The sequence below is a fragment of the Alosa pseudoharengus genome, unplaced genomic scaffold, assembly GCF_046254945.1.
Source record: "Alosa pseudoharengus isolate Yale_2024_CS ecotype anadromous, Long Island Sound unplaced genomic scaffold, YU_APseudo_1.1 YU_APseudo_1.1_scf_14, whole genome shotgun sequence".
NCBI classification, from domain to species: Eukaryota; Metazoa; Chordata; class Actinopteri; order Clupeiformes; family Clupeidae; genus Alosa; species Alosa pseudoharengus.
In genome coordinates, this window is record NW_027468609.1 from 29,957,364 (window position 1) to 29,983,005 (window position 25,642).

Sequence of the window (25,642 nt, forward strand, 5' to 3'; positions counted from 1 at the left end):
CTGTAGAGGCCATATTTTGCATATTACAAGATCATTAAAACTATCTGCATTGCCTGATGTGTGCTTATCTGACCAAAGGAATGTTGGTTTTGACAGTATGCGTGTGTGTGTGTATGTGTGCGTGCGTGAAGTCATTAGCTTGGACACTGTGGTCATCTTATTACTGACACAGAGTTGTACTTGTACTGTATCGTATCCAATCACTGTCAACACATGCTCCAGCTCAAGAAACCATCTCAGCTCTAACCACATCTCTCTCTCTCTCTCTCTCTCTCTCTCTCTCTCTCTCTCTCTCTCTCTCTCTCTCTCTCTCTCTCTCTCTCTCTCTCCCTCCCTCCCTCCCTCCCTCCCACCCCCTCTCTCTCTCTCTCTCTCTCTCTCTCTCTCCCCCCCTCAAGCTGGGGACACTGCCAAAGCTGAACATGCCCGTGACATTCAATGGTAATTTCATGTCCACAAAGCCGATACAGTAGAAGGGTAAAACGTAACAAGGGAACTAGAAAGAAACGAGAGACACGAGAGCATATTTCCAATCCAAGTGGCTGACAGGTTGCACTACCCCTTTTTTTCCGACAGGGGGCGAACTTGATCTGTTTTTTTTCTTTTAGTACAGGAGACAAACTAGTGTTGGGAAAAATGATGGTCTGATTCCATCACTGTGGTTCCCGTCTCTCCCATGGTCTCTCAGCCTCCCTGCGCTCCGCTCTCTTCAACTTCACAGGAAGCCGCACCCGTCTGTGAGCACAGCCTGAACGAGCGAGAGATGATGCGACACCGTACTTCCCTCCCATATCACATCACTCTATTCTCTCGCTTCATCACTCTCATCACTCTTCATCCCTCGCTCTCTTTCATTCCCCCTCTTCATCTGTCTTCCATCGTGTTCATCATTTCCCTATTGTTCTCGCGGCGGGTGACCTCATCTATGTGTAAATGAGCGGCCTGCTGTCGGGTCGGGCCGCTGACCCTGCCCGAGGGGAGGCAGCGCTGGCTGGGGGCTGCGGGGTCGGAGCAGGGGGCAGATTACGGGACACAGTGGAGGAGACCTGAGCTGCGTATGTGAAGGTAGAGAGAGAGAGGGTATATGTGCGTGTGTGTGCGTGTGTGTGTCTGTGTGTGTGTGTGTGTATGTGCAGGGTTTCCCGCAGCACTTTGCAGTGAAGGCGGCCGCCTTGGCAAAACAAGCCTGCCGCCTTAACTACGTCGTCAAAAAAAAAAAAACACGTGTTACTTTGTCCTGTTTTCTCCCTTTCATTCCAAACCGTGACCAACACCAATCTCCCTTCTCCGCAGAACGCATTAAAAAATAAGAAGAAACGCGTCATGAATCGAAAAATAATCAGATTTTATAATCTTTACATATGTGATATGCCTCCGAATCAGAGCTAGTGAGCGGAGCTGAGCGGTGCAAATATATCGCTCCTCGTTTCAAATCGCGAACAGCCACAACTCCGTTTAATTGTCAGGTGTGATGAAATGCGTTCATATTCCACTTTTTATGTCATAAACGTTGCAGGCCTATGGAAAGGTTTAGTGGTAGGGTTGTCCAATGATCAAGTTGTTGCTTCAATTTGTGTTTTAATTTATGCGACGCACTGGTGCTGGGTTCTGGGATCTGTTTGGCGCAAGTTTAAAATATTTAGCCGACTGCGTGATTTGTCATTTTTGTTCTTTTGGCAATTAATCCCGACTGATCCCTTTAGTTAACGTTGCCAAGCTTGTTTGTTGTTGCACTATCAGTGTTGCAGTCTTTTAAAATAAATGTTCTGAGTGAAATATATTGCCGTTGCTCTTAGTTCTTTGGGACCGGGGAGCTAAATTGACCTGACGCGAATTTGACCTGAGAAGTGGCCGAGTAAACAGACACCTGCTCTCAGCACAGTGTTGACTTGAGCGTCTAATCGGACCCGCAAGACTGACAATAGACGGGCCTAGGCCCGTCCAGGCCCATCCGTGCCTACGCGTATGCTTTCTAAATTATTTAGCTAACTCCATCCACATCAACGAACTTAGGCTATATGGCCAATATCTTTGAAATTTAACGGTCTTGGTTTTATTAGTGGGCATGCCTCAGACTCGTGGTGTGAGCGGTATGGGAGCGGAACAGAGCGGCCACTCCGGCCTCTAAATTAAAAAGCGCTCCGCGCTCAAATTCCATCCATATTACACATATACACAAAACTATAAAATTATCTAAACTTCATTCACTCTCGGTGTATAGATCAGGACAGACTTGCGGAACAGGCTGCAGGTCAACAGTCTGACAGCCTGCATGAAGATAAGCATTAATGGTCCAATAGTAAAACAGTGCAATTACCAAAGGGCCCTTGAAATGATCTTTTTAAAAGGAGGATGGCTTGTAACCATGCTAGTTGTCAGCTCTGCCATAAGTAGCGACTGATAACTAGGGATGTAACGGTATGAAAATTTAACCTCACGGTTATAGTGACCAAAATTATCACGGTTTTCGGTATCATCACTGTATTTCTAAAAGTGTGTTCAGTATGTTCAGAAAGCACTGATAGGCCTACACAAGCTGAAATAGTTTCTAGTGGCTTAACTTACCCTACCATAACTTGGAGTTTGCTATTTCTGTTATTTGGATGCAATGAGTGAGACCAAAGTAAGCGTTCAAAATAAAACTTTAGGCTACTGTATTCTCCTGCTAACGTGAGTGGAATGGATTTAATGTGGACGTGAACATAAAAAGACGCAGAGTGGCTACATGATACAGTGCACATTTTGCGGTGAAAAAGTTCCACCTTTTAAAATCAGGTGTAGCCTAATCCGAATCGTAGTTAAAACCATCAATTAGACAACAGAATCAATAGGGTACCAGTTTTGTTCCATTGTACCAGGCCTACTGTATGTCAAAAGCAGGCTCGGATGAAGCTGGGAAGGATTAAACACACGGTTTCCACACCGCTGTAATCAACAGTGATAATCATGATGTTTGAAATGAAAACGGTAATTATTATCGTCAACATTTTTATCGCGGTTTACCATTATACCGGTAATCGTTACATCCCTACTGATAACATTTGCACATTTTGTTGTTTTGCACTTGTTTTATAGTTTGTAATAGTCTTTGTTAAAATTGCACAAATTACACAAATATTTTGAAATATTTGTATACTGTTGTATAGTTTGTTTGGTGTTGTTACTTTGTTCTTTGTTAACTGTTATTTTGAGAAGCTGGTTATTTATTTATAATGTAGTGTTTAATAAATAATTGTTAAATATACAGAGTCTGTAGTGTATCGCACAAACAAGACGCCAACACCCACACCCCCCATCGACGGCAACCGATACCAGACACCTTGACTAACACATTTCCTGGGGGAAACCCTGATGTGTGCGTGTGTGTGTATTTGAAATGTAGAGAGAGAGGGTTTGTTGTGTGTGTGTATGTGAAAGGTAGAGAGAGAGGGTGTGTGTGTGTGTGTGTGTGTGGTAGAGAGAGGGTATGCGTGTGTGTGTGTATGTGAATATGAAAGGTGAACATGAACATGAGAGAGGGGGAGGCAGAGTGAGAGAGAGAGAGAGAGAGAGAGAGAGAGAGAGAGAGAGAGAGAGAGAGAGAGAGAGAGAGAGAGCGAGAGCCAGATGCAAATGAAACTGATGGCCAAAATTGAGCCAAGTCTAACTCCCAAAAGAGCTGAGCGCCACATAGACAGACAGGAGGACGGACGGACGGGAGGGGAGAGAGTTCTAGAAGCCTAAAGGTATTAATCAGAGGCTGGCGGAAAGGTCAGCGCTGCCTCCCCCTTCTCCTGCACCACCGCCACTCAGAGGCCACCTGCACAGAGGGTCAGACGGGGGTGGCGGGCAGAACGCAATTTCAGCCAGCGAGCCCAGAGAGTGAGTGATGAGGTGAGGAGGAAATGATACAGCCCCCAGCCAACAGCACAGAGAGAGAGAGAGAGAGAGAGAGAGGGAGAGAGAGGGAGAGAGAGAATGAGGGGAAAAAGAGAGAAAGTGGGAGAGAGAAAGCAAGAAGGGAGAGAGAGAGAGAGAGAGAGAGAAGGAAAGAGAGGGGGAGAGAAAGAAAGATGGATTGATTGAGAGAGTGAATAAGAGACTGAGAGACAAAGTGAGTGCTAACGAGCAAGAGACAGAGCAAGAGGAGAGAGAGAAAGAGAAGCATAGAGAGGGAGCGCTGGAGAGATGGATAGAGTGAGTGACAGACAGAGAGAGAGAGAGAGAGAGAGAGAGAAACCAAGCGTGTGCACAAGGTTGAAACAAGAAAGCATGAGAACGCATATCAGAGAGTGAGAGAGAGGGAGTAAAGGTAGAGCAAGAGAGTGACTGAACTGCGGAGCGACATGTCGAGACATTTGCATAACTTTGAAGAGCTGAGGCAGAGCTGACGGAGACCGTCCACTGCAGTCAGGTGAGGGGAGAGGAGGGGAGTGGAGCGGAGAGGAGAGGAGGGGAGAGGACAGAAGTCTATTGGAGCTGACATTTGCAGGCCTACCACAGCAAGCCGATCACTCCTTAAAGGCGTGCTGGAGCGAGAACATGACTTTCCCTGGTATGGTATTTAAGAGGTGAGCGTCTTACCTGCTCACGCTCAAAGATGTCCCGCAAGTGCTCCAGGCCCAGACTCTTCAGGAACTGGCTGATGTTCATGTCCAGGATGGTGACTGGGGTGGAGAGGAGAGAGAGAGAGAGAGAGAGAGAGAGAGAGAGAGAGAGAGAGAGAGAGAGAGAGAAAGTGTGGGATTACTACAATGACCTGATAAGCTCCCAAATAACTTAAAGGAGAATTCCGGTGTGATTTTGACCTAAAGTGTTTTGAAACATGATACCGAGTGTGAACGTATGTCTCATAGCCCATCTCGGCTTGTCCCCTGCACTCCGAAATCTGGCGCTAGTTAGCCGATGCTACCAACAAGGCGGACAATGGTGGTGCCTCGGCATCGGCATAGCCATGCAAATAAATCACTGTTTTACACCATTTACGAGGCTCAATGTATCTCCACACTTCATTGGTAGACTTCCAAGGGCCCTGACATTTAAAACGAGACATTGAGAACTTTGAAAAAGCACTGGTAGTTTACTTACAAGACGATTTATACAGACAGTATCTTCTCGAAGTTTAGCGTTTGCAGCCATCTTGAATTTAGTCACGATAAGTCGAGCGACGAGTAAGAATGAACAGGTATGATAAGGGATCAGATTCCAAAAATAATTCCATGGAAATGCATGGATTCCAGTTGCTGCTACTAGAAGAAACTGTAATCCATGCATTTCCACAGAATTATTTTTGGAATCTGATCCCTTATCATACCTGTTCATTCTTACTCGTCGCTCGACTTATCGTGACTAAATTCAAGATGGATGCAAACGGTAAACTTTGAGAAGATACTGTCTGTATAAATCGTCTTGTAAGTAAACTACCAGTGCTTTTTCAAAGTTCTCAATGTCTCGTTTTAAATGTCAGGGCCATTGGAAGTCTAGCAATGAAGTGTGGAGATACATTGAGCCTCGTAAATGGTGTAAAACAGTGATTTATTTGCATGGCTATGCCGATGCCGAGGCACCACCATTGACCGCCTTGTTGGTAGCATCGGCTAACTAGCGCCAGATTTCGGAGTGCAGGGGACAAGCCGAGATGGGCTATGAGACATACGTTCACACTCGGTATCATGTTTCAAAACACTTTAGGTCAAAATCACACCGGAATTCTCCTTTAAGCTATACTTGGTATTTAAAATCTAAAACCAATCTGTTCCTCCATTTCCACACTGATGACACTCATATAAACGTTTCAGCTGGGTATCATTTGCAGACAAAACACTCCAATGTAGAAAACCCTTGCATCATTCAAAACCCTTTACTACAATCTCTTTATATGACACCTTACTTTTAATGAATTTAACCATATGATGACAATACTTAACTGAATCACAATAAATGCAATGACTCTACCTACTATAGCAGTGTCTACTGCTGACACCTCATTGAATTTCCCCTTGAGGATCAATAAAGTATCTATCTATCTATCTATCTCATTGACTATTCTTGCTCTCTGTTTCATCCCTTGTTCCTGTTGGTTGTAATGAACGATGACAGGGACTAATAGAAATGTGAAAAGACTGAAGCACTCACTCTCTCCTTCCTTCCTGTCCGTCCCGGTGGCCCCGTCGGCGGGCCCTGAGGCTCCGGGTGGGGCCAGCTCGGCCAGAGGCCCGGCCAGGTTGTCGATGCTGCTGGCGGCGGAGAGGCACGAGGGCGTGGAGGCCGGCGAGATGACGGCGGCGCTCACCACGGTGGCCTGCGGCTTGAAGCAGGTGGGCAGTGCGTCCGGCGGCATGGCGTCGATCAGCAGTGCCCTGATGTCATCAGCCTGCGACGGGGGGAGGAGGAGGAGGTGGAGGATGAGAGGTGGATGAGAGATGGGAGTGGAGGAAAAAACAAAAAGGAAAAAAGGAAATAAGTCCTGTCACATGCCACTCAGAGATCTAACCATGACTACTGGGAAATAACAGATGAGGAAACACGTTTTATGAGACATTAGGACCAAAAAGTTTGTGGAGAAAGAGTTGTGGGGTGTGTGCTCACACAAGCTCGGCTAACACGTCATTCTTTAAGTACAGCTTTCTCTAGAGAGTTCCTGACAAATGGCCTATGGCTGTTAAGAGTTCCAAACCGATTTTTTACATGCATCTTTTGACACTTAAGCCATCTCTCCCACTTTTGCCTGAGACAGTGTGCAAATTCAATGCTAATTTGCGTGTCCTTTGAGAGACTGGTGTGATTACAGGGGATCGGAGCGCTAAAAAGCAAAGGTCACTCCATCAGCCGCAGTGCAAGCTGGCAGCGGCGGTCATTATTGTCCTCATCACTCTCTGCCCCGCGCCCTCCCACCAGCGAGCCCTGCGCTAAAGGTTAGCGCTAATGGAAGCGCTCCTTCACGGCTTGCCTCCACTTGTGTGGGTGATGCACAAAGCCACTGCCAGCTACCTGCTAACCTCCAAGAGAGAGTGAGAGAGTAACGGTAAGACAAAAGAGTAAGAGAGAGAAAGAGCAAAAGAAAGAGGGTGCAAGAGAGAGAGAGAGAGAGAAAGAGAAAGCAACACATAGTGCTGGGCTTTCAACAGGATGTTATGTTGGATATTGAAAGGTTCTCATTACACAGAATGAATAGGAAAACTATGAATAGTGAATAGGTGAGTGAACAGCATCTTGTCTAGTCTGCTCAGTCATAGAACAAATTTAGAAAAAACAGCAGCAACATTTCCTACATCTTTATCAAACAATGAAGCACACGTCATGCAAGTATTTGGCATAAATCGGACGAATTCTAATGTCCTTTTACTTTTCAACAGAGATAATGGACTTATCATGGACTATTTCCAGTTCTTGTCAATGGTTTATTTGAATGATGTACTTGAGAAACAGTCAACAGCTTGGATTCCTCCATTCTTGTGTTATGATGAGGTTTTTTTTTTCTTATGCAACATGTTGCACATAGTATGATGCAACATGGCATAATCTTTTCAGGGGCGAGGAAATCTCAGAGAAGTCACTGGAAATGAACAGCCCGAGAGACAAAACCAACCAGACACTTTTCCCTAATCAATTACAAGGTCCCGGAATAATATGGGATGATGGAGAACAGAATTCATCAAAAAAAACAAAAAAACAATTCATTTGACTATGGGGAACCTTAGCTATGTGTGGTGCACTGGAGACACACAGTAGTAGGTTTTGGCATTAAACCACTACTACTCTACTGCTATTTCATGGCACAAGAGCATTTTAATTGTAGTTCTAAATGAAAACTAGCAAATAATCACATTTAACAAATAAACTTAATACGATTCTTGCACAAGTACTAAAATTTCTAAAACTTTTTGTGGTGGCACATTATTACTAAAAGCCTTGTCCAAAGCATATAGCAGTAGAGAGAAAGAGTATGTGTTTGAGTTGATAGAGTTGGATAGATAGATAGATAGATGGATGGATGGATGGATGGATAGATATTAGTCCCGAGGGAAATGTAGGAAGCTAGTTGCGCGTGCGTGTGTACCGTGGCGAGGTCGAGCGGCGTCTGTCCTTCCTGGTTCTTCATGGTGGGGTCGGCGCCGTGGGCCAGGAGCAGAGCGCACAGCTGGGTCCGGCCCTTCTGGGCCGCCTCGTGCAGCGGCGTGAAGGCCCACTTATCCGTCGCGTTCACACACGTGTTGTACTTGATCAGCAGTGCCGCAATGTCCACATGCTGCGGGACACAAGACAAGCGACCGGTTAAAGTCATCACCACCCACCGGGCAACACAGGTTGTTTACTTCCTTACTACATCACATGGGCCATTTTGCATAGTCAAAGGGGCTCTATGAGTGAAATTCTATAGAATTTGAATGCTCCAGTCACATTCAAGCAGGTCTGCAAACTTTAGTGGATATCGTCTTTGACATTAGGTCAAAACTGTTAATTCCCATTCTGTTATTTCTAGGTTATTTTGGAGTGATTTAAAGAAACTATACGGCGCTCCTTCAAGATGTGTAGAGAGATTTGACACATCTGCTGCTAGTCACCAGCAACAGAGACAGATCCACAGGGTTGAGGAAGTTACACGCTACGTTTACACAGACACAGCCAGTGTGACATGTTTAGAAAACAAGGTGTCTACTTCAGGGGTTCGGTGCATTCATACCGAGTCTCAACGTATGGGAAACATCCTGGGCTTTTTCATTGAATTCAATTCTCTCACTGTGGTCAGGTTAAATTATGTTGTCAGATTTGTGCATGATTTGATTATTATGATACTGGGTAATTATGACTGGGCAGCACGCAGAGTATGACTGAACAGACACGCAGAAGAGGGTAGAAGATGCCATGTTTTTCAGTGGTCCCATACCACTCTCTCAGCCAGAAACACACATCTCTTCTCTCACACAGACCGCACACGCACACACGCACACACACATGCACACGGACACACACAGTTGTCCTGATCTGGCCTCCGCATCAGCTGCCTCCGAGCATCTGTGCGCATGGGCGTGCATACTTGTGTGTGTGTATGTGTAAGTGAGTGTGTATAGGTGCGTGCGCGCATCACTGTTTGTTGGGCAGAACCGAGAGTGACATCCTCTGCACAAACAGGCCGAGATCTCCAGCCAGCCACAGGGGCCTGGCCAAGGTCAGCTCTGAGCGGGCCAGCCAACCAGGAGCCCGATAGGCTCGCTCAAGCCAATCAGTGGCTTTCGGGGACGCTAGGCCCAGGGCCAAATGCCCCCGGAGCAGACAAGGCTTCGGCACGCTTGCATAACCGCCCAACCTGCTGCCTGGTTTCCCTGTGCCCAATCAGAGTGCACTCCCCCACGGTCATACTATCCCTCGGACTGGATCACGCTGAAGAATACACCCCCCCCCCCCCCCAAAAAAAAACCAAAAAAAAACATGCCAGGCCTACTGGGTGTCTCTTCTCCATCAAAGAAAACGATGGCGACACCAGAAATCGCTCATTCCTGTGCACAGAGGGAAGTGCCTGGGGAGCTTGCATGTCTCCCTTTGGCACACAGAGACACAATGCAGAGAGAGAGAGAGAGAGAGAGACTGAGAGGGAGACAGGGTGAAAGGCTCAAATCTCCCAGCCAGCCACGCACACAGGGATTGAGGCAGAGGCAGCTTTGGCTGTAAAGGTCCTGCTGGGCGAGGGGGGGGGGGGCGTTCTGTTCTGTCCTGTTGTGTCTGTCGCTTTCTGGAGCAGCAGGCTCCGTGTCGTCTCCATGTCAGGGCTGTGTGTGTGTGTGTGTGTGTTTGAAAAGGGAGGAATTAGGGAGCGCTGCTCCCGGAAAAAAAAGGGGGCCAAGACGACGAAGGCGGAGCTCCTGAAAGAATCATGAGGCGCGTATGAGGCTCATGAAATCTTCATGAGAGCAGTCTGTGTGTGGGGACACGGCCTCTTTAGCGCCCGGCTGACAGGCAGGCGCGCACAGACGTAGTGTGTGAGAGAACACACACACACACACACACACACACAAACACACACACACACACACACACACACAAACACACACGTATGTTGATTATTTAATGCTTACATGTTGTTGCTGTGGGCTTAGCAGCAGCTGTGCGTGAAATTATACAGTGGCTGCGAGAACCACAGCAGATGTGCACCCAACATCTATCAATGCCATTGGCTTCTCCGGAACATGGTGACCTTACCTGAAGGCCAGGACACACGTAACCACTCCTGGGCTTACCATGGTGGCATTTTCCCCACCACAGGCCATATGATTGGACTACTTTGTTCAATTTGTTCTCATCTTGAATAGGTGCTTACACGGACATAACCATATGTGCACTGTTGACATATGGGAAGCCTATTCATATTGCCTGTGAAATTTCCCAAAAGTATGTCATGATCTTTCTGTGTGTGTTCAAGTGGGAGACATTAGTGAAGTGCTTTTTGCACTACTTTTGCAGCTTAATTATTTACTTTTGTTTACCAGCTTGACTGAGTTTACCAAAGACTGCTGTAGAAGTGTGGTATGATGGACACTTTTTCGAGTTTTGTTTAAGAATGCCAAGGCACAGCGAACATGTCAGTCTTAAATGTTCATGTGTGTGTGTGTTTCTTACCCCATATGACGCTGCATTGTGTAGGGGTATCAGTCCACCCTTGTCCTGTGCGTTGACATCTGCTCCATGCTCTAGTAGATACTCCGCCACCTCCAGGTTATTGTAACCAGCTGTGTGGACACACACAGACGGACACACACACACACACACACACACACACACACTCATTAGCCTAATTTTTGGCCATATGTTCAAGACCAGATAATATCAGCAAAGCTTGCTCACAACCATAAAATTGCTTCCAAAGCTCAGAGACTGAGCTGTGTAGTTTGGTAAACACTGGCCAAACAGCGCGTGAAGACACACACTAATAATTTGAAAGCTTTGGACACATAAGACGCGCTGCAGTGAAGAGGGGTGTTGGCTGGTTCAAAGGAGAACTGAGCTCCTGGTCGTCATGGTGATGCTAATCTTCAGTCTCTTCTCCAGCGCATCATTAGGGAGTCAGCAAGCCTGCAGGACCCTTGCTAATTAACACCAGCCGTATCACCCATGGCCCAGTGCTGTTCCACACACACACTTCTGAGAGAACGTTCAGAGGACTTCCTTAATGAGTCGAACACACACACACATATACACACACAGATATACACACACACACACAGATATACACACACACACACAGATACACACACCCACACCCACACCCACAGATACACACACACTTTTGTCCTCTGCAACTCAGATGTTCTCTTCAGCACTAACACAGCAGCAGTGTCCACCACAGCCCATTGGGCTCCAAACACTTACTGCTCGTCTTGTTCCAAACGTGTCCGTGTTGGGAGTTCAGCAGGGTAGGCAGGTGTTTGGCATTCCACAAGCCACATCTCGTTCCATGTAGCTACTCACAGCCCACCCCCTCTCCCCTTCACTCTCTTTCCCACACTTTCCTACTCTCTGCTTTCATCTTTCTTTCCTCTGTTCCCTTCATGCTCAGTGACTACAGTACATCTACATTAACAGCAATATTCCAGTACTATCCACAATCAGACAACACTCTGAATGAGATTATTATAAAGAGTCTTGCAAAAAAGCATGGAAAGGAATATTATACAAGCAACTCCTATAAATACGGCAACCAAAATATTGCCTTATTATTCAAAAGAAGACCAATAGTCAGATTACTGCTGTCCATGTTAACATAGTCAGTGTAAAAACAGCTCAGGCTCCTGTGAAGTGGAAGTCTTTTTTGCGGGTGGCCGGGCCGTGAGGGATGGGAGTGCTAATGACATGCAAAGGAGGGTTAAGGGGAGTCAGCACTCACTTATTAGCCTGCAATGAAATCATGGCCCACTGACGTCGGCTTTGGCCACAATAGCAGGGCGGGAGACCGAAAGGTGAGCCATTACATATTAATAGTCAGGATCAAGGTGTGCATTATTCACACGCATGACTTCTCATCTACAGACACAGACACACACACACACACACACACAGACACACACACACACACACACGCGTATGCACCGATTGCTTTATTATATTCACATTGGGTGACCTCATAGGTCACAAACCGGACTAGACATTCATTTTTAATCTCCAACAGGTCAAAAATTTACATTCACTCACACACACACACACACCAATAAAACGTTGGTATTTATGAGCAGTCTTGCAAAGGAAGGATGTTTTAGAACTGTCTCTGCCTGTCTGTGGAATGGTCACCCCAGCAACAACGGAATAGGGTGTGATGAATTATGGGGTGGCGATATGTTGCTGCTATTGGGTTTGGCAGGCATGTGTTTCCTCACCCCCTATCCTGCTCCTGCCCTCGTGCTGGGATATTGACTTTTCCCTTGTGTACGTGTGTGTGTGCATGCATGCGTGCGTGCGTGTGTGAGTGTGTGCGTGTGTGTGTGTGTGTGAGAGAGAGAGAGCGAGAGACAGAGTGAGTGTGTGCATGTTTCAGTGTGAATAAAAGTGTGAATTTTAGTGTATGTGTGTGTGTGTAGGTGTGAGAGAGAGAAATGGTGTATGTCTGTGTGTATTGACGACTCCTCACACCTGCCAGGGGGGGGCAGTGGTCACCGGCCTTTGACCATCTGTGCCCCCCCCCCCCCCCTGCCCCTCACTGACATTGGCTGGCCTTTACACACAGCGGCCGTCAGAGGCCAGTGCTGGTCAGAATAACACACACAGGGAGGCTGCTGACTTTGGACAATCTTGTGGTCATCGCACATGCCGTGGAGCACTGACATCACCTTAGTTGTTTACACACACACACACACATGCACACGCACAAACACACGCACACACAGGTCATATCCTGAATACAGACATACTGTGACCATCTGTTTACACTGCCATTGTTCTGGATGCAATTATAAATGGAAAGTCTTGCAGGACTGGCTTTAGTTGATCTGTCACAGACTCAGTGGGATGTGAAATGTCTCTTTCAGACACTTACGCATTCTTCTCATTCACTCTCTCAAGTGCTGACATTCAGCCAACCTTTCCTCTCCCCCTTTCCCCCCCCCCCCCCCCCCAAATATTTATTTGCATCGCGCCTCGACGCTCCTCTTGAAATAAAGTTCAAGGAGATCCCCCACCACACACACACACACACACACACACACACACACACACACACACACACACACACACACACACACACACACACACACACACACACACACACACACACACACACACACACACACACACACACACACACACAAACTGATGATAAGCACAGCTTCTGATGGCAGTTCCGCGTTCTGACACGCCTCACTGTGGAACGTCTCTTTACACATTTGTGCGAGTGGACCAGAGTGATATCAAACTCCGCGGGCCAGTCAGCTCGCCATCTCTGTGTTTTTCGTCTGGAGGGTTTGTGGAGAGAAGGGCAGCAGGCACAGACTGCTCTTGAGAGGTGGATTTTGGGGGGGGGGGGGATGCTGGGCCGCTCTGTGCCAGAGGTGGCAGCCCGTGCTGGTGGAGATTTATGGCGTTTGGCAAGAGGGATTGAAAAAAACGCGGCCGGCTGGAAAGGTGGACGTGGCGGGTCCGTTTCAGTATTAACAACCGCCGCCCACAGAACTGAGTGCACTGACCCTAAGCGTGAAATGCAGGGTAGACAGAGGGGAAGAAGGTGTCCACTGCTGATGCTCTTGATAGCCAGAAACACAGATATACTTTTGTGTGTGTGTGTGTGTGTGTGTATATTATAGTTCTACCTGACAGATGTAGAACTGAACAGATGGAAGTGCTGATGAGGCCCTTAGTGTGTGGAGTGGAGTCCATATCTTGGTGTGTATGAGCTGCTTTGTGTCAGTGCTGTGTAGGGAGTGTGAGAGAGGAGGATATCTAGCGCTGATCTGACAGGTGCATCAGAGTACAGCTGCTTCCCAGTCTCTCATAGCAGCTAAGATTCTTTATGCTGCTGAGATACAGCTGTGACTGTGTGTGTGTGTGTGTGTGTGTGTGTGTGATACCTGCCAGATGCAGCAGTGTTGAGTTGCATCCAGGTGAGATTCATTCCGCTCCAGAGATATAACTCGTTTGTGTGTGTGTGTGTGTGTGTGACTGTGTGTGTGTGTGTGTTCTGTTTCTCTTGTATTTCAGTGGGGTGCTGGAGTTGCTCACCTACAACTCCCTACAGTTGATGTCAGGGCTACAGACCTTTTGAATGTGCAGCCCTTCTGTGTTTGTATGTGTGTCTGTGTATGTGTGTGTGTGTGCGGTCACTCGGTGTGGAGTTGCTTCCCTGTGCAGCGTGTGTGTATGTGTATGTGTGTGTGTGTGTTGTCTGTTTCTTAGCGGCCAGGTGAAGCTTTGTGGAGTTGCGCTCCTGCCCAGCGTGGGTGTGTGTCTGTGTGTGTGTGTCTGTATCTTACCGGCCAGGTGCAGTGGTGTAGAGTTGCGTCCCTGCGTGTCCCTGCAGTTGATGTTGTCGGGGCTGCAGAGCTTCTGCACGCGGGCCAGGCAGCCCTTCTTAGCCGCGTCCAGCAGGGCGGCGTCACCGCGCAGCAGGTCCTGGATGTCCGTGTCGCCCTCCTTCACCATGTCCAGCGGCGTGTTCCCGTCACGGTTCTTCTTGGTGGGGTCCGCACCGTGCTGTGAGGAGACCGCAGGGAAGCAAACACACACACACACACACACACACACACACATAAATATACAAAAAATACATACACAGGGATGGACAGACACAGACAGACACATACATGCATACAAATAAAGGCAAGGACACACACACACACACAAATAAGTGCAAAAAATCCAGACACACAGATGGACACCGACAGACACACACACACACACAAATGAAAACAAAAACACACACAAACACAGACACAAACACACACGGACACAGACACAAACACACACGGACACAGACACAAACACACACGGACACAGACACAGAGAGAGAGACAGGCTCATCAAAGTGGATCCGTCAAGATGATGAACAGAGCTGCTAATCAAACGCCAAGTGCTGTCATCCCTCCTGCTTCCCCCTCTCTTTACACAGAGCAGCCTGGCGCCTTTCATCTCCACACTAGCAGCAACAACAGTAGCAGCAGTAGCACTAGCAACAGCTTCTGAAGACAGGCAGCAGAGACTGGTGCGCGTGTGTGTGTGTGTGTGTGTGTGTGTGTGTGTGTGTGTGTGTGTGTGTGTGTGTGTGTGTGTGTGTGAGAGAGAGAGAGAGAGAGAGAGAGAGAGTGAGTGAGTGAGTGAGTGAGTGTGTGTGTGCGCCCGGGTCGAGCTGGGTTTGTAAACTCACACACACTCCAACACAGAGCCCCAAACAGAACCTGCTGCGATGCACTGCTGAGCTAAACCGAGTCGAGCCGTGCTGATGAGAGAGAGCGCCGAGCAGAACCGCGCCGCTCGGCGGGCCGCTAATAAAGCGGGCCTCCCCCCTGCGGCCCCGACCCCCACTGCGCTGCTCGCTTGCGGCACTACCACCGCACCTGTTGGCCACCAACCTCCCAGAAAATTAATGACCAAACTGGGAAGGCACTGCCTCAGTAGTGCACCACAGGTTGCTTGTGATCTGAACACAGCATGGTGGAGGAGAGTAAACACAGGCTGCAGCTCAGTCTAATCCAGATCAATGCGGATGCTGCATGAATCACTCTAATAGTACACTATAGTGCACTTATTAGAGATATACTGTATTAGACTGTACTGCAGTTACAGTATACTGCATACTATTGGGTTCTACATCCTTAAATTAAAGCATGAGGAGATATTATTATCACCCAGAGAGAAGAAATAATCTTTTCTGATTGGCTGGCAGGGTGGTTATTAATTCTGAATAACCGGACACCGTTAGACATGAAGTAGATCTGGTAAAAAAAAAAGTTTAATCAAAAGTTGAATGGTAACTACAACAACCATAGTAGACGACGGTTGAGCCTGCAAGCAGGCTTCGCAACAAAAATGGAATTCAATGTAAACAAGCAAAGAAAGTTAAAGAAAAACAAACAATTTGGCGCCTTTTCAAACTGAACCGCTTGTTTTGCGTTTTATAACGGTATGACTATTGCCTATAGTGGCAATTGGGCGATAAGCGGGATAACGGCCAGGTGTCCCGATATACGGAATTAATGAACTTGGCGGAGGAAACTCCCCTCCGTGAGTTCTTTGCCTCCACCTTGTCCTTTAATTCTGTATATCAGGTCTCCTCAGCGGCCGTTATCCCTTACGTATACACCAAGCATTTGTTAAAGGAACACGTCACCGTTTTATGAAATTGGGTTATTCACCGTCTCCCCTAGAGAGTTAGATAAGTGAGCAAAAGCATTTTTGTCTCCATGCATGCATAGTCTTAGTCTGGCAGTGCCATCGCTAGCTTAGCTTAGCATAGTGAATGGAATCTCTCGTTGGCGGATAGCGTGTCGTGAGTAAGAGTGAGCCAACAACAAAAACAAAATCCCTAATTACTTCTTGTGGCCTGCATATTCACAACGAGAACAAACGGTAATGCAGATATTGACGAGCCGATTTCCAAGGCAGATATTGACTTGGGACTATATTGGGAATGAAGTAGGGGCAAAGCACTGCTACTTTGACACACTAATCAAACTCTAGGGGATAGGGTGAAAACCCAATTTCATAAAACGATGGTGTTTCCCTTTAAGAGTTTATGGTTCCATATAGGAATGAGTACTACACTCCATTATGGAAGGGAAAATGGTGGGCATGTGCTTATGTCAGTAGAACAAGGTAAGGTAGGACATTACAGCGCACATGTGTCATATTACACTGGCAGATGGCAGCTCTGCACAATGGAGTGTGACCAGTGTGCACTCTGAATGTGTGTGTGTGTGTGTGTGTGTGATCCCTTACCTTGAGCAGCAGCTTGCAGATCTCATACTTGCCCTTGGCGGCAGCCTCGTGCAGCGGGGTGAACTTCCACAGGTCGGCCACGTTCACCGATGCCCCGTGGCGCACCAGCAGCTCTGCCACCTCGTAGTGGCCGTAAGAGCAGGCGTTGTGCAGCGGCACCAGGCCCCTACACACACACACACACACACACACACACACACACACACACAGAGAGAGAGAGATAAGAGGACAGAGACACAACAGAAAGACAAATTACACCTCATGTTAGTCCCTCTATAGTTTGAACACTAGGAATGCACAGACAAGAGACTGAATTTACATCATAAGTGTTTTTCTGCTCCATTTGTCGCTTGCACACGAGAAATGACCCACAACTAGATGGACCGTGCATCTCCTCCTTGCTTTCTCTCTCATTCCATTTCTGGGCTTTCAGACAAAAAAAAATGGACTCGACTCCAATAAATGGGGCCGGTGGGGCCGTTCTGGCGAGCTATTACTCCAGACCACACACAGCATCCAAAACCAGACGGCACCATAAGACATAAGAGGGTAACAAAAAAAAAAGAAAACCGAGTGGCAATTTTCTTTGCCATCCATTTGGGCTCCCATTTCTGGCTGACTTGCTGAGTGGGGAGGGAGAGATGAACAGAGAGAGAGGAGCGATCCGTTTGTTTGAGTGTTCCGGGCTGAACACTCCCCGTGTCTGGGCCTCCAGCGCTGTGTGGCTACAAATGAGGTACGTGCGTGGAAAATAAAGACGCCGGGTGCGTAAACACTGCCTTTGATCTTATTTCATTATGGCCCACACAAAGGGAATGAACACACACACAGACACACTGACACAGACACAGAGACACACACTGACACTGACACACACACACACACACACACACACACACACACACACAGACACACACACACTGACACAGACACATAGGGACAAACGCGCGGGAGAACAGCTGAACAACTGAGAACAGCTGAAACAAAGAGGAGAGGGTGGAGTGAGAGAGATTGAGGAAGAGAGAGAGGAAGAAAGAGAGAGACAGAGGGAAAGAGAGAGAGAGAGAGAGATATGGTGGAAGCTAAATGAATAATACAGAACAAAGCAGAGACCAAGATGAGGGGGGAAAAAAGATTAGACTGCCTGGGTGAAGGTCGGGGCGTACCCATTACACTAAATTAAGTTACGTTAAGTAACTCCTTATCGATCCCACGGTTCTTTCCTTTAACCCATTCTGGTTAGCTTGGCTGTGGACAGCAGAGAGAGACCTTACCCTTTGTCTTTAGCGTGGATGTGGACAGCAGAGAGAGACCTTACCCTTTGTCTTTAGCGTGGACAGCAGAGAGAGTCCTTACCCTTTGTCTTTAGCGTGGACGTCGGCACCGTGATGCAGGAGGTACTCCACCACGGACACGCGGTTGTAGCCGGCGGCAAAGTGCAGCGGCGTGGAATGTCGGCCCTCCAGATCCCGGCAGTTCACATTCTGGGGCGAGCACAGTTGCTGTGGAGAGAAGAGAGTGAGTCAATAACAATAACAAACAAAAACAAAAACAAACAAAAACAAACGCAGACGGCATGACTGTTTAGTGCAGATACTAATAAACAATAGCAAAGGGGAGCAGGGGAGGAACGGAATTAAGTTAAGCTCTGCTAACACATCCTGAAATACTGCAAGGTCCATTTGTGTCTATCAAGAAACTTCTTGCTGTTCTCGCTGTTAGTTTAATTCAATTTAACTGCTGACAGTCAGTATATTAAGCACTGAAATTGTTATTCATTCATTCAAGCCAGGATGTGATATCTGCCGAACGGACAGTCAGGGGCTACACTTTGGGACCTGAACGCAACACAAACAGACACTTCTGGAATGTCTGTTCAGTGTCTGTTATGAACAACAAGTCTGCTCCCTGGCCAAGTGGGAGTAGAAGCACTCAGGCAAAGTTGCCTGGGGCAATCCTCGGGACAAATGCAGTGCCAAAACATCACCTCCTGTCAGTGTTCATGTGCCCATTCACATTGAAATGTTCCTATTTGTTTATAAACACTATTGCTAATGTCACTAACTAACGACTGTCACAAACTGACCATTCATTGGTACCAGCCCATAACTCCCAGCTTGTGTTTCTACATTTCCACCACAGTTACGAGAAGACAAAAAAAAGGGGCAAAAACATGATGGTATAAAAACAAAGATCTATAATGCACTATAATGCACTATAATGCACTAACTAATGATGTGTTGGGTGCATGTCTCTGTTGTGGTGTCCACTGCTCTTCCCGAGGACACTTAAACCAGGCACGCGGCGCACAGCTGGATCTCTATGAGTCAGACGCCTATCAGGATGCGTACTGTTTATGTTTGTGTTGTGTAGGAGGATGATCTCACTCGGTCCACCTTCCTTCTCAGGTCAATCGCTACACGCTGAGTCACCGGAGCGCTAGCCGCTGTTTGTTTTGATGCGCGCGGGGGCCGGGCCAGGGCCAGCTCTGCAGTCGGGCAGCGGAGCGGCACGGGGCAGGTGAGCCACTCCCCAGCACAGCACATGATGTGCATGCAGAGGGCAGTTTCACCAACCACGCCAAGGGTATCAGTGTCCCTACTCCCGCAAGCACTCGGACGTAACTGGAGATGAAATTTCTAGTGTGTGTGTGTGTGTGTGGGTGTGCTTGTGGTGTGTGTGTCTGTACACACATGGAGGACAGATGGAACAGCCAGCTCAGCATTTCTCTCCCTCTTCTGATTCTCTCTATCTATCTCTCTCTATCTATCTCTCCCTCTCTACTTCTCTCTCTATCTCTCCCTCTCTTTCTCTCTGTTGGGCGGCTCATTGGAGGTGACATTGGGATCGGCCGCCCACACGAGCCCCCTGTCCTCTGCTCCCTCTCTCCTCCTGAAGGACGTGGGTGGCATCAGCCCTCTCTCTCTGTCCTTCAGCACAACTTTATTTATTTCTTTCTCTCTCTCTCTCTCTCTCTCTCTCTCTCTCTCTCTCTCTCTCTCTCTCTCTCTCTCTCTCTCTCTCTCTCTCTCTCTCTCTCTCTCTCTCTCTCTCTCTCTCTCTCTCTCTCTCTCTCTCTCTCTCTCTCTCTCTCTCTCTCTCTCTCTCTCTCTCTCTCTCTCTCTCTCTCTCAACATAACAATAACCTTCATCCTCTCTTCTCTGCCTGTCTATGCCGTATTTGTATTCAGGAATTCTAGTTTATTTTCTCAGCACACTCTCTTCTTTTCTCTCTAGCTCGCTCTCTCTCTCTCTCTCTGATTTTTTCCCTTATCTCCGGAAGAGAAGAGAGAGCTTTTAAATGTTGCAGCACCACTGCCCAGGAGAGATGAAAGGACAAGGCTGTTTTGCGGGGAACAGCCAAAAGAGAAAAACATTCACACAGAAACAAACACAAACAAACAAACAAACGGGAGAGACTGCGCATGAGAAACTCAAGATGAGTTTTCCTCTCCTTTCATTTCATTCAGACTGCACAGAAATCTGGTCAAGGCTGAAGAGTACTCTACGTCATGTTCAAAATAACACCAATAATTGGCTGTGACAAAAGCATAACCCGGAAAAGCAGTTGCAGACACTCATGCTGAATAACCAATACACATTCACTTTGTGAATGGAGCACAGGGCCAAGGGAGAAGGTGACTTAGCATGAAGTTAAAGAAAATATCTCCACAGTGCGCTCAAGAACCAACACTGAGCGCTGGGAGCTGATGTGGGCTACGGTTACAGAAGACAAAAAATACAAACAAACAAAAACGAAAAGCCTTGAACCCAAACAGACCGCAAGAGTGAACAGCCCTGTGCCTTCACAGACAGACTGAGGGAAAAGCCCTGTGCCATCACAGACAGACAGCAAGAGTGAACAGCCTTGTACCTTCACAGTGTCCAGGTCTCCTGCTTTCGCTGCCTCCAGGAGCCGGTAGTCAACGTCTGAGTTTCTCACAGGAATGTTTTCTGAGGGAAAAACATGGAGAACTTGGGTTACTGTGGGCCTTATAAGCATTTACCCACACACACATTAATACAAAACATCCAAAGAACATCCATATTCCAATGTTTAAAATGAGGGCCCACACACACACACACACACACACACACACACACACACACACACACACAGCATGTTTTGGATGTTCAGCATGTTTTGGATGTTCCATGTACCGTTGAGGATCTGCTGCACAGCCTCGTTACCCATCTGGGCGGCGGTGAAGCCCTGCAGCGAGACGATGGCTGGGTCAGCCCCGTAGCTTAGCAACAGTCGACACGTCTGCAGGTGACCGGCCAGCGCCGCCCGGTGCAGCGCCGTCTGGCCCAGTGTGTCCACAGCGTTCATCTGGACGGCCGAGCGATGGAGGGAGAAGAAACAAGGAGAGAGAGAGAGTTTGGGTGATAACGAGAAAGAGGGATGGGAAGAGAAAGACAGGAAACAGAAAATATGAGAGAAAGAGACAGAAGAGATTAACCTCAATGAATAAATCTGCCTGTTTAACACTGATCTGATCATGACAGCAGGCTTAAATGACTCACACACACACACTCACACACACTAATAACTATGATACTATAATTCAGTTAGAAGTAATACACCTGCTGAAATGACAAAATTCATGTCATCATATCATCACATCAAGTGGTTAGGACTGAGGTCTGGTGTTCCTATGCTGGTCTTAGATTTAAAACAAAATAAACAAAATAGGAATGAATGATATTAAATGAAGACTGACTGCATCAGACCCTATTTACATCTCACTAGCATGGAGTGGTTACATTATTATGCATCTTCACGCTTACGTGACAACAGCCGTAAGCTTACAGAACGTCCAGTGCTGAGAGGAGGAAACGGATGGATGCTTATGAGGAGGAGAGGAGGAGGAGAGGGGAATGAAAGGAGAGAGATGTCAGGAAGGAAAGGGGAGAGCAGAAGAGGAGAGGAGAGGGGGAGGGAAGGAAAGAGGAGGAGAAGAGAGGAGGGGCGGAGAGGAGGAGGGTAGAGTTGTGAGTGAATGTGCCGGTCTCCAAAAGAACACAGACATGAATTAAACAGCCCTTCTCTTCCAGCCCTCAGGCCCTTCCATGCTCCATGCAGAGACTAGCAGGAAACACACAGGGAAAGGCTATGTGTGAAAGTGTGTGTGTGTGTCTGTGTGTGTGTGTGTGTGTGTGTGTGTGTACACGCACTCTGCTCTGCATTCGTCTGCTTCTGGGATTGTGTGTGTGGGTATGGCAAGTGTGTACAGTGCGGTATGTGAGTTTCTGTGTGTTTGACCTCCAAATGAAATGAGAAAAAGGAATCCTTCCACTCAGCGCTCCAATTGAGACTCCGGGGACGTCCTCATTGCAGCTAATTAACAATTCCATGCTCTGAGTGGTGAGGGAGACACGGCCAGCACCATATGCACCAGGCGGTCCACAGCTTAATAGGCCTCATTTCTCTCCCTCTGTCTGTCTGCCTCCCTCCCTCTCTCTCTCTCTCTCTCTCTCTCTGCCTCTATCATTTCTAAGTTTCTTCTCCAACTCTTCTGTCCCTCATCTTCTACAAATGCTCTCCAGTATTCATTCTCTCTCTCTCTCTCTCTCTCTCTCTCTCTCTCTCTCACACTTTCTTTTATCTCTTTCTCTCTGGACTCTACTTTCTCTCTCTAGTCTTTGTCTGTCTTTAACTCTATTCTCTTCAAATCATTCCCTTTGATCCCTTCTGTCTTTGTGCGTCTGTCTTTTACTTCATCTGATGATTCCAATCTTCTATTTTATTGTACTGGCTACTGTGTGCTAATCTTGCAGACAGCATTGATCAATATAAAAGGACTAAAAATCTATCAAGTCTGTCTATCAAGACTTCTCTTTCTCTTCTACATTTTCTATAAGTCTCCATTTCGCTCTACTAAGTCACTCACTCTCTATCAAACTCTTTGTCTAGATTTCCTCCCTATCTGTATAGCTGGTGTCTGTGCTGGCTGTTCTGAGTGGAGTGGGTAGTGTGTGTGTGTGTGTGTGTGTGTGTGTGTGTGTGTGTGTGTGTGTGTGTGTGTGTGTGTGTCTCTGTGTGTGTGTGGTGTTTACTTTGGAGAGTGGCTCTCATGGCTCCACGCTCTGTGCTCTGTTGAGCTGGGCTGAGCCCGTGCCATCTGTTTACCGCCGGGCCGCCTCACAGCATCAACGGCACCAGCGGCAGCAGCACACTCCCTCTCCTCTCCTCATCCTTCCTCCACTCCCTCTCCTCTCCTCTCCTCATCCTTCCTCCACTCCCTCTCCTCTCCTCATCCTTCCTCCACTCCCTCTCCTCTCCTCATCCTTCCTCCACTCCCTCTCCTCTCCTCATCCTTCCTCCACTCCCTCTCCTCATGCCTCATCCTTCCTCCACTCTCTTCCTCTCCTCTTCCCTCCATTTCCTATGGGACCCACAGCAGGGTTCTCCTCTACTCCGTCTTTCTAACCTCCTTTTCCTCTCCTCTCCTCCCCTCCTTCCTATGTGTCCTTCCCTTGAAGAGCTCTCTCTTCTCTCCTCTTTCCCCTCCTTGTCCTTCCTCCTCTCTTCCCTCCATCCCTCTCCTTGCAGCTGTTCTCTCCATCCCCATGTCCTAATACAGCTATCTATCTGATGTCTGTACATCCCACAGAGTCATCCTCCTCTCTGTAATGCAATCCGTTCCTCAACCCACTGTAGGCATCTCACTCATTCTACTGGCTTTCTTTCCTGTGTGTCCTCCTCCTCCTCTCACACTCTTCTCTCTCTCTCCATCTCTCTCCATAATACTGCCCTTGCCAAGGCCCATGGCAAATAGAAGCAATCTTTTTCTCCTTATTTCCTTCACCCACTCCCATCTTTGTCAACTCTCTCCCTCTCCTCCTCCGCAAATACACCCCTCCCTTTCCTACTCTAATGTGACACACACCTCTGCCTGGCTGGGGCTCTCCCTCCTTCTCTCTCTCTCTATCTATCTCCCTCCCCCCCCCTCTCTCTCTCTCTGCCTCTCTTCCTGTGCCCAGACCACCTCCCGTTCCCCTGCAAACTACCTCCTGGCAGCAGCGCAGCACTGTGGAAATGTCAGTGAGCGAGAGGGAGAGATTAGACAGACCGGCAGTGATGGACTGAGGTGCTGGGCTGCATTTGGAAGGGAGAGGAGTGTGTGTGTGTGTGTGTGTGTGTGTGTGTGTGTGTGTGTGTGTGTGTGTGGTGGAGGTGGTCGGGTGGGGAGGTCGGTGCAGTGTGGAGAGTTTTGGTATGCGGCCGGTGTCTCGGTGCGAGATGAAGCCTTCATCTCGCTCCTGGACAGGAGATGGACGAGCGAGAGAGGGAATGAGAGAGGAGGAGAGGTGTGATGCAGACAAGTGTGCTCAGTGCACCACAGGTGGAGAGAGAAAAAGACAATGACACAAAGAAAGACACAGACTGTTCTTCACCTGCAACATCTAACATCACAATCTTCCCCCCAGACCGACAACAGCACTCCATACCAACCACAGCACTCCACAGTACACCTCAATTGCCATCAGATAGGCTATTTTCAATGGTGAAATGACTTCTGTTCTGGGCATCCAAACCAGCAATGTGTCTGTGTGGGGGGGGGGGGGGGGGTCTCTGACGGCTCTGTTGCCGTGGTAATGCACTGAGCCACTTCTGTCGGCGTCCGTCTGTGAGTGGTATGCCGGTGGCGGCGGCAGGGTGACTAATCAATCTGTCGATGCTTATCTGATGGCGCTCGGAGAAAAGAGCCCCATTGATCGCCGCGGGAGTCGTTTGGCCACCGGGCGATGATGCCGCTGATTTAACTTACGGTGATCCGGCGCCGCCTTCGCAGGGTCCTCTCGGAAAACAGTGGCAGGGAACTGAGCATGCTAGCATCTACACACGTACACACTCTCCCTCTTATAAACATACACTTGCTAAAACACACACACTTTCTATTTCCTCACACTTGCTCTATGTCTCCCACACACACTCTCTGCACTCACACACACACGCACACACACACGATCAAGGATTGTGTTGCATCAAGACAGGGAGGCAGGCAGGCAAATGTGAAGCCAGATCGTGGAAGTGAGTGAATGGCATTATCTCCATTCACCAGAGAATAGAGAGCGAGATGGTCACAGCGTCTCTCGCTCCCTTCAGCGAGCCGTGCGGTGACGTCAAAAGGAAAGCGCTCCAGGGAGGGAGGGGGCGTTTGATCCCACAGAGTGTTTGATTTCTGACAAATAGAAAATGGAGGCCTCTGCGGTCTGAAAAAGGGTTTTTGGCCGGTATTGACATTTTCATCTTTTTCGTGCAGCCCCCCCCCCCCCCTCCCCCCTCTCTTCCCACACTCACTGATCCATGCAGAAATGAGTGCTTCCCTGATTTAATGGACTGGACTGGGTTTAGGCTGAGATTGAGGCAAACTGCGCTACTGTTTAAAGTGGTGATGGTGGCGGTGTGAACAGCTGGATTTTGTTGGTTGAGTGTGTGTGTGTGTGTCACTGAAAGGAGGAAGTGATGCATACCTTGGCCCCATGTTTCTGCAGCACCTCTATGATGTCATTGTGCGCCCTCTCTGCTGCAACGTGAAGCGGCATCATGAAGCTAAACAGAGAGAGAGAGAGAGAGAGAGAGAGAGAACAAAATGAACAAAGAAACAATTTTGTTTGTCTAATTGTCTAATTGCTGTGATAATTACTTCTTTGATGGCATAGAGGGAGGGTGGAAGAGGGAGGAGGAAAGAGAGAGAAAGAAAGAAAGAAAGGAAAAGAGAAAGAGGGAAAGAGAGAGAGAGAG

General features: G+C 47.9%; 1 protein-coding gene across 2 annotated transcripts in view; it reads right to left on the bottom strand.

Annotated features, from left to right (window-relative positions):
- The window catches only part of tnksa (tankyrase, TRF1-interacting ankyrin-related ADP-ribose polymerase a), a 108,039-nt gene that overhangs the window by 6,068 nt on the left and 76,329 nt on the right, over nt 1-25,642 (bottom strand). Inside the window, exons 11-20 of one of the 2 annotated variants that reach the window (XM_076284613.1) lie at nt 25,372-25,450; nt 21,052-21,223; nt 20,765-20,844; nt 18,247-18,392; nt 16,891-17,056; nt 14,430-14,649; nt 10,594-10,703; nt 8,039-8,227; nt 6,115-6,352; nt 4,564-4,646 (exon numbers count right to left, since the gene is read on the bottom strand). In XM_076284613.1, coding sequence (XP_076140728.1) covers nt 4,564-4,646; nt 6,115-6,352; nt 8,039-8,227; nt 10,594-10,703; nt 14,430-14,649; nt 16,891-17,056; nt 18,247-18,392; nt 20,765-20,844; nt 21,052-21,223; nt 25,372-25,450 — 1,483 coding nt within the window. The remainder of the gene's footprint in view (nt 1-4,563; nt 4,647-6,114; nt 6,353-8,038; nt 8,228-10,593; nt 10,704-14,429; nt 14,650-16,890; nt 17,057-18,246; nt 18,393-20,764; nt 20,845-21,051; nt 21,224-25,371; nt 25,451-25,642) is intronic. The other variant, XM_076284614.1, reaches the window with a different exon arrangement.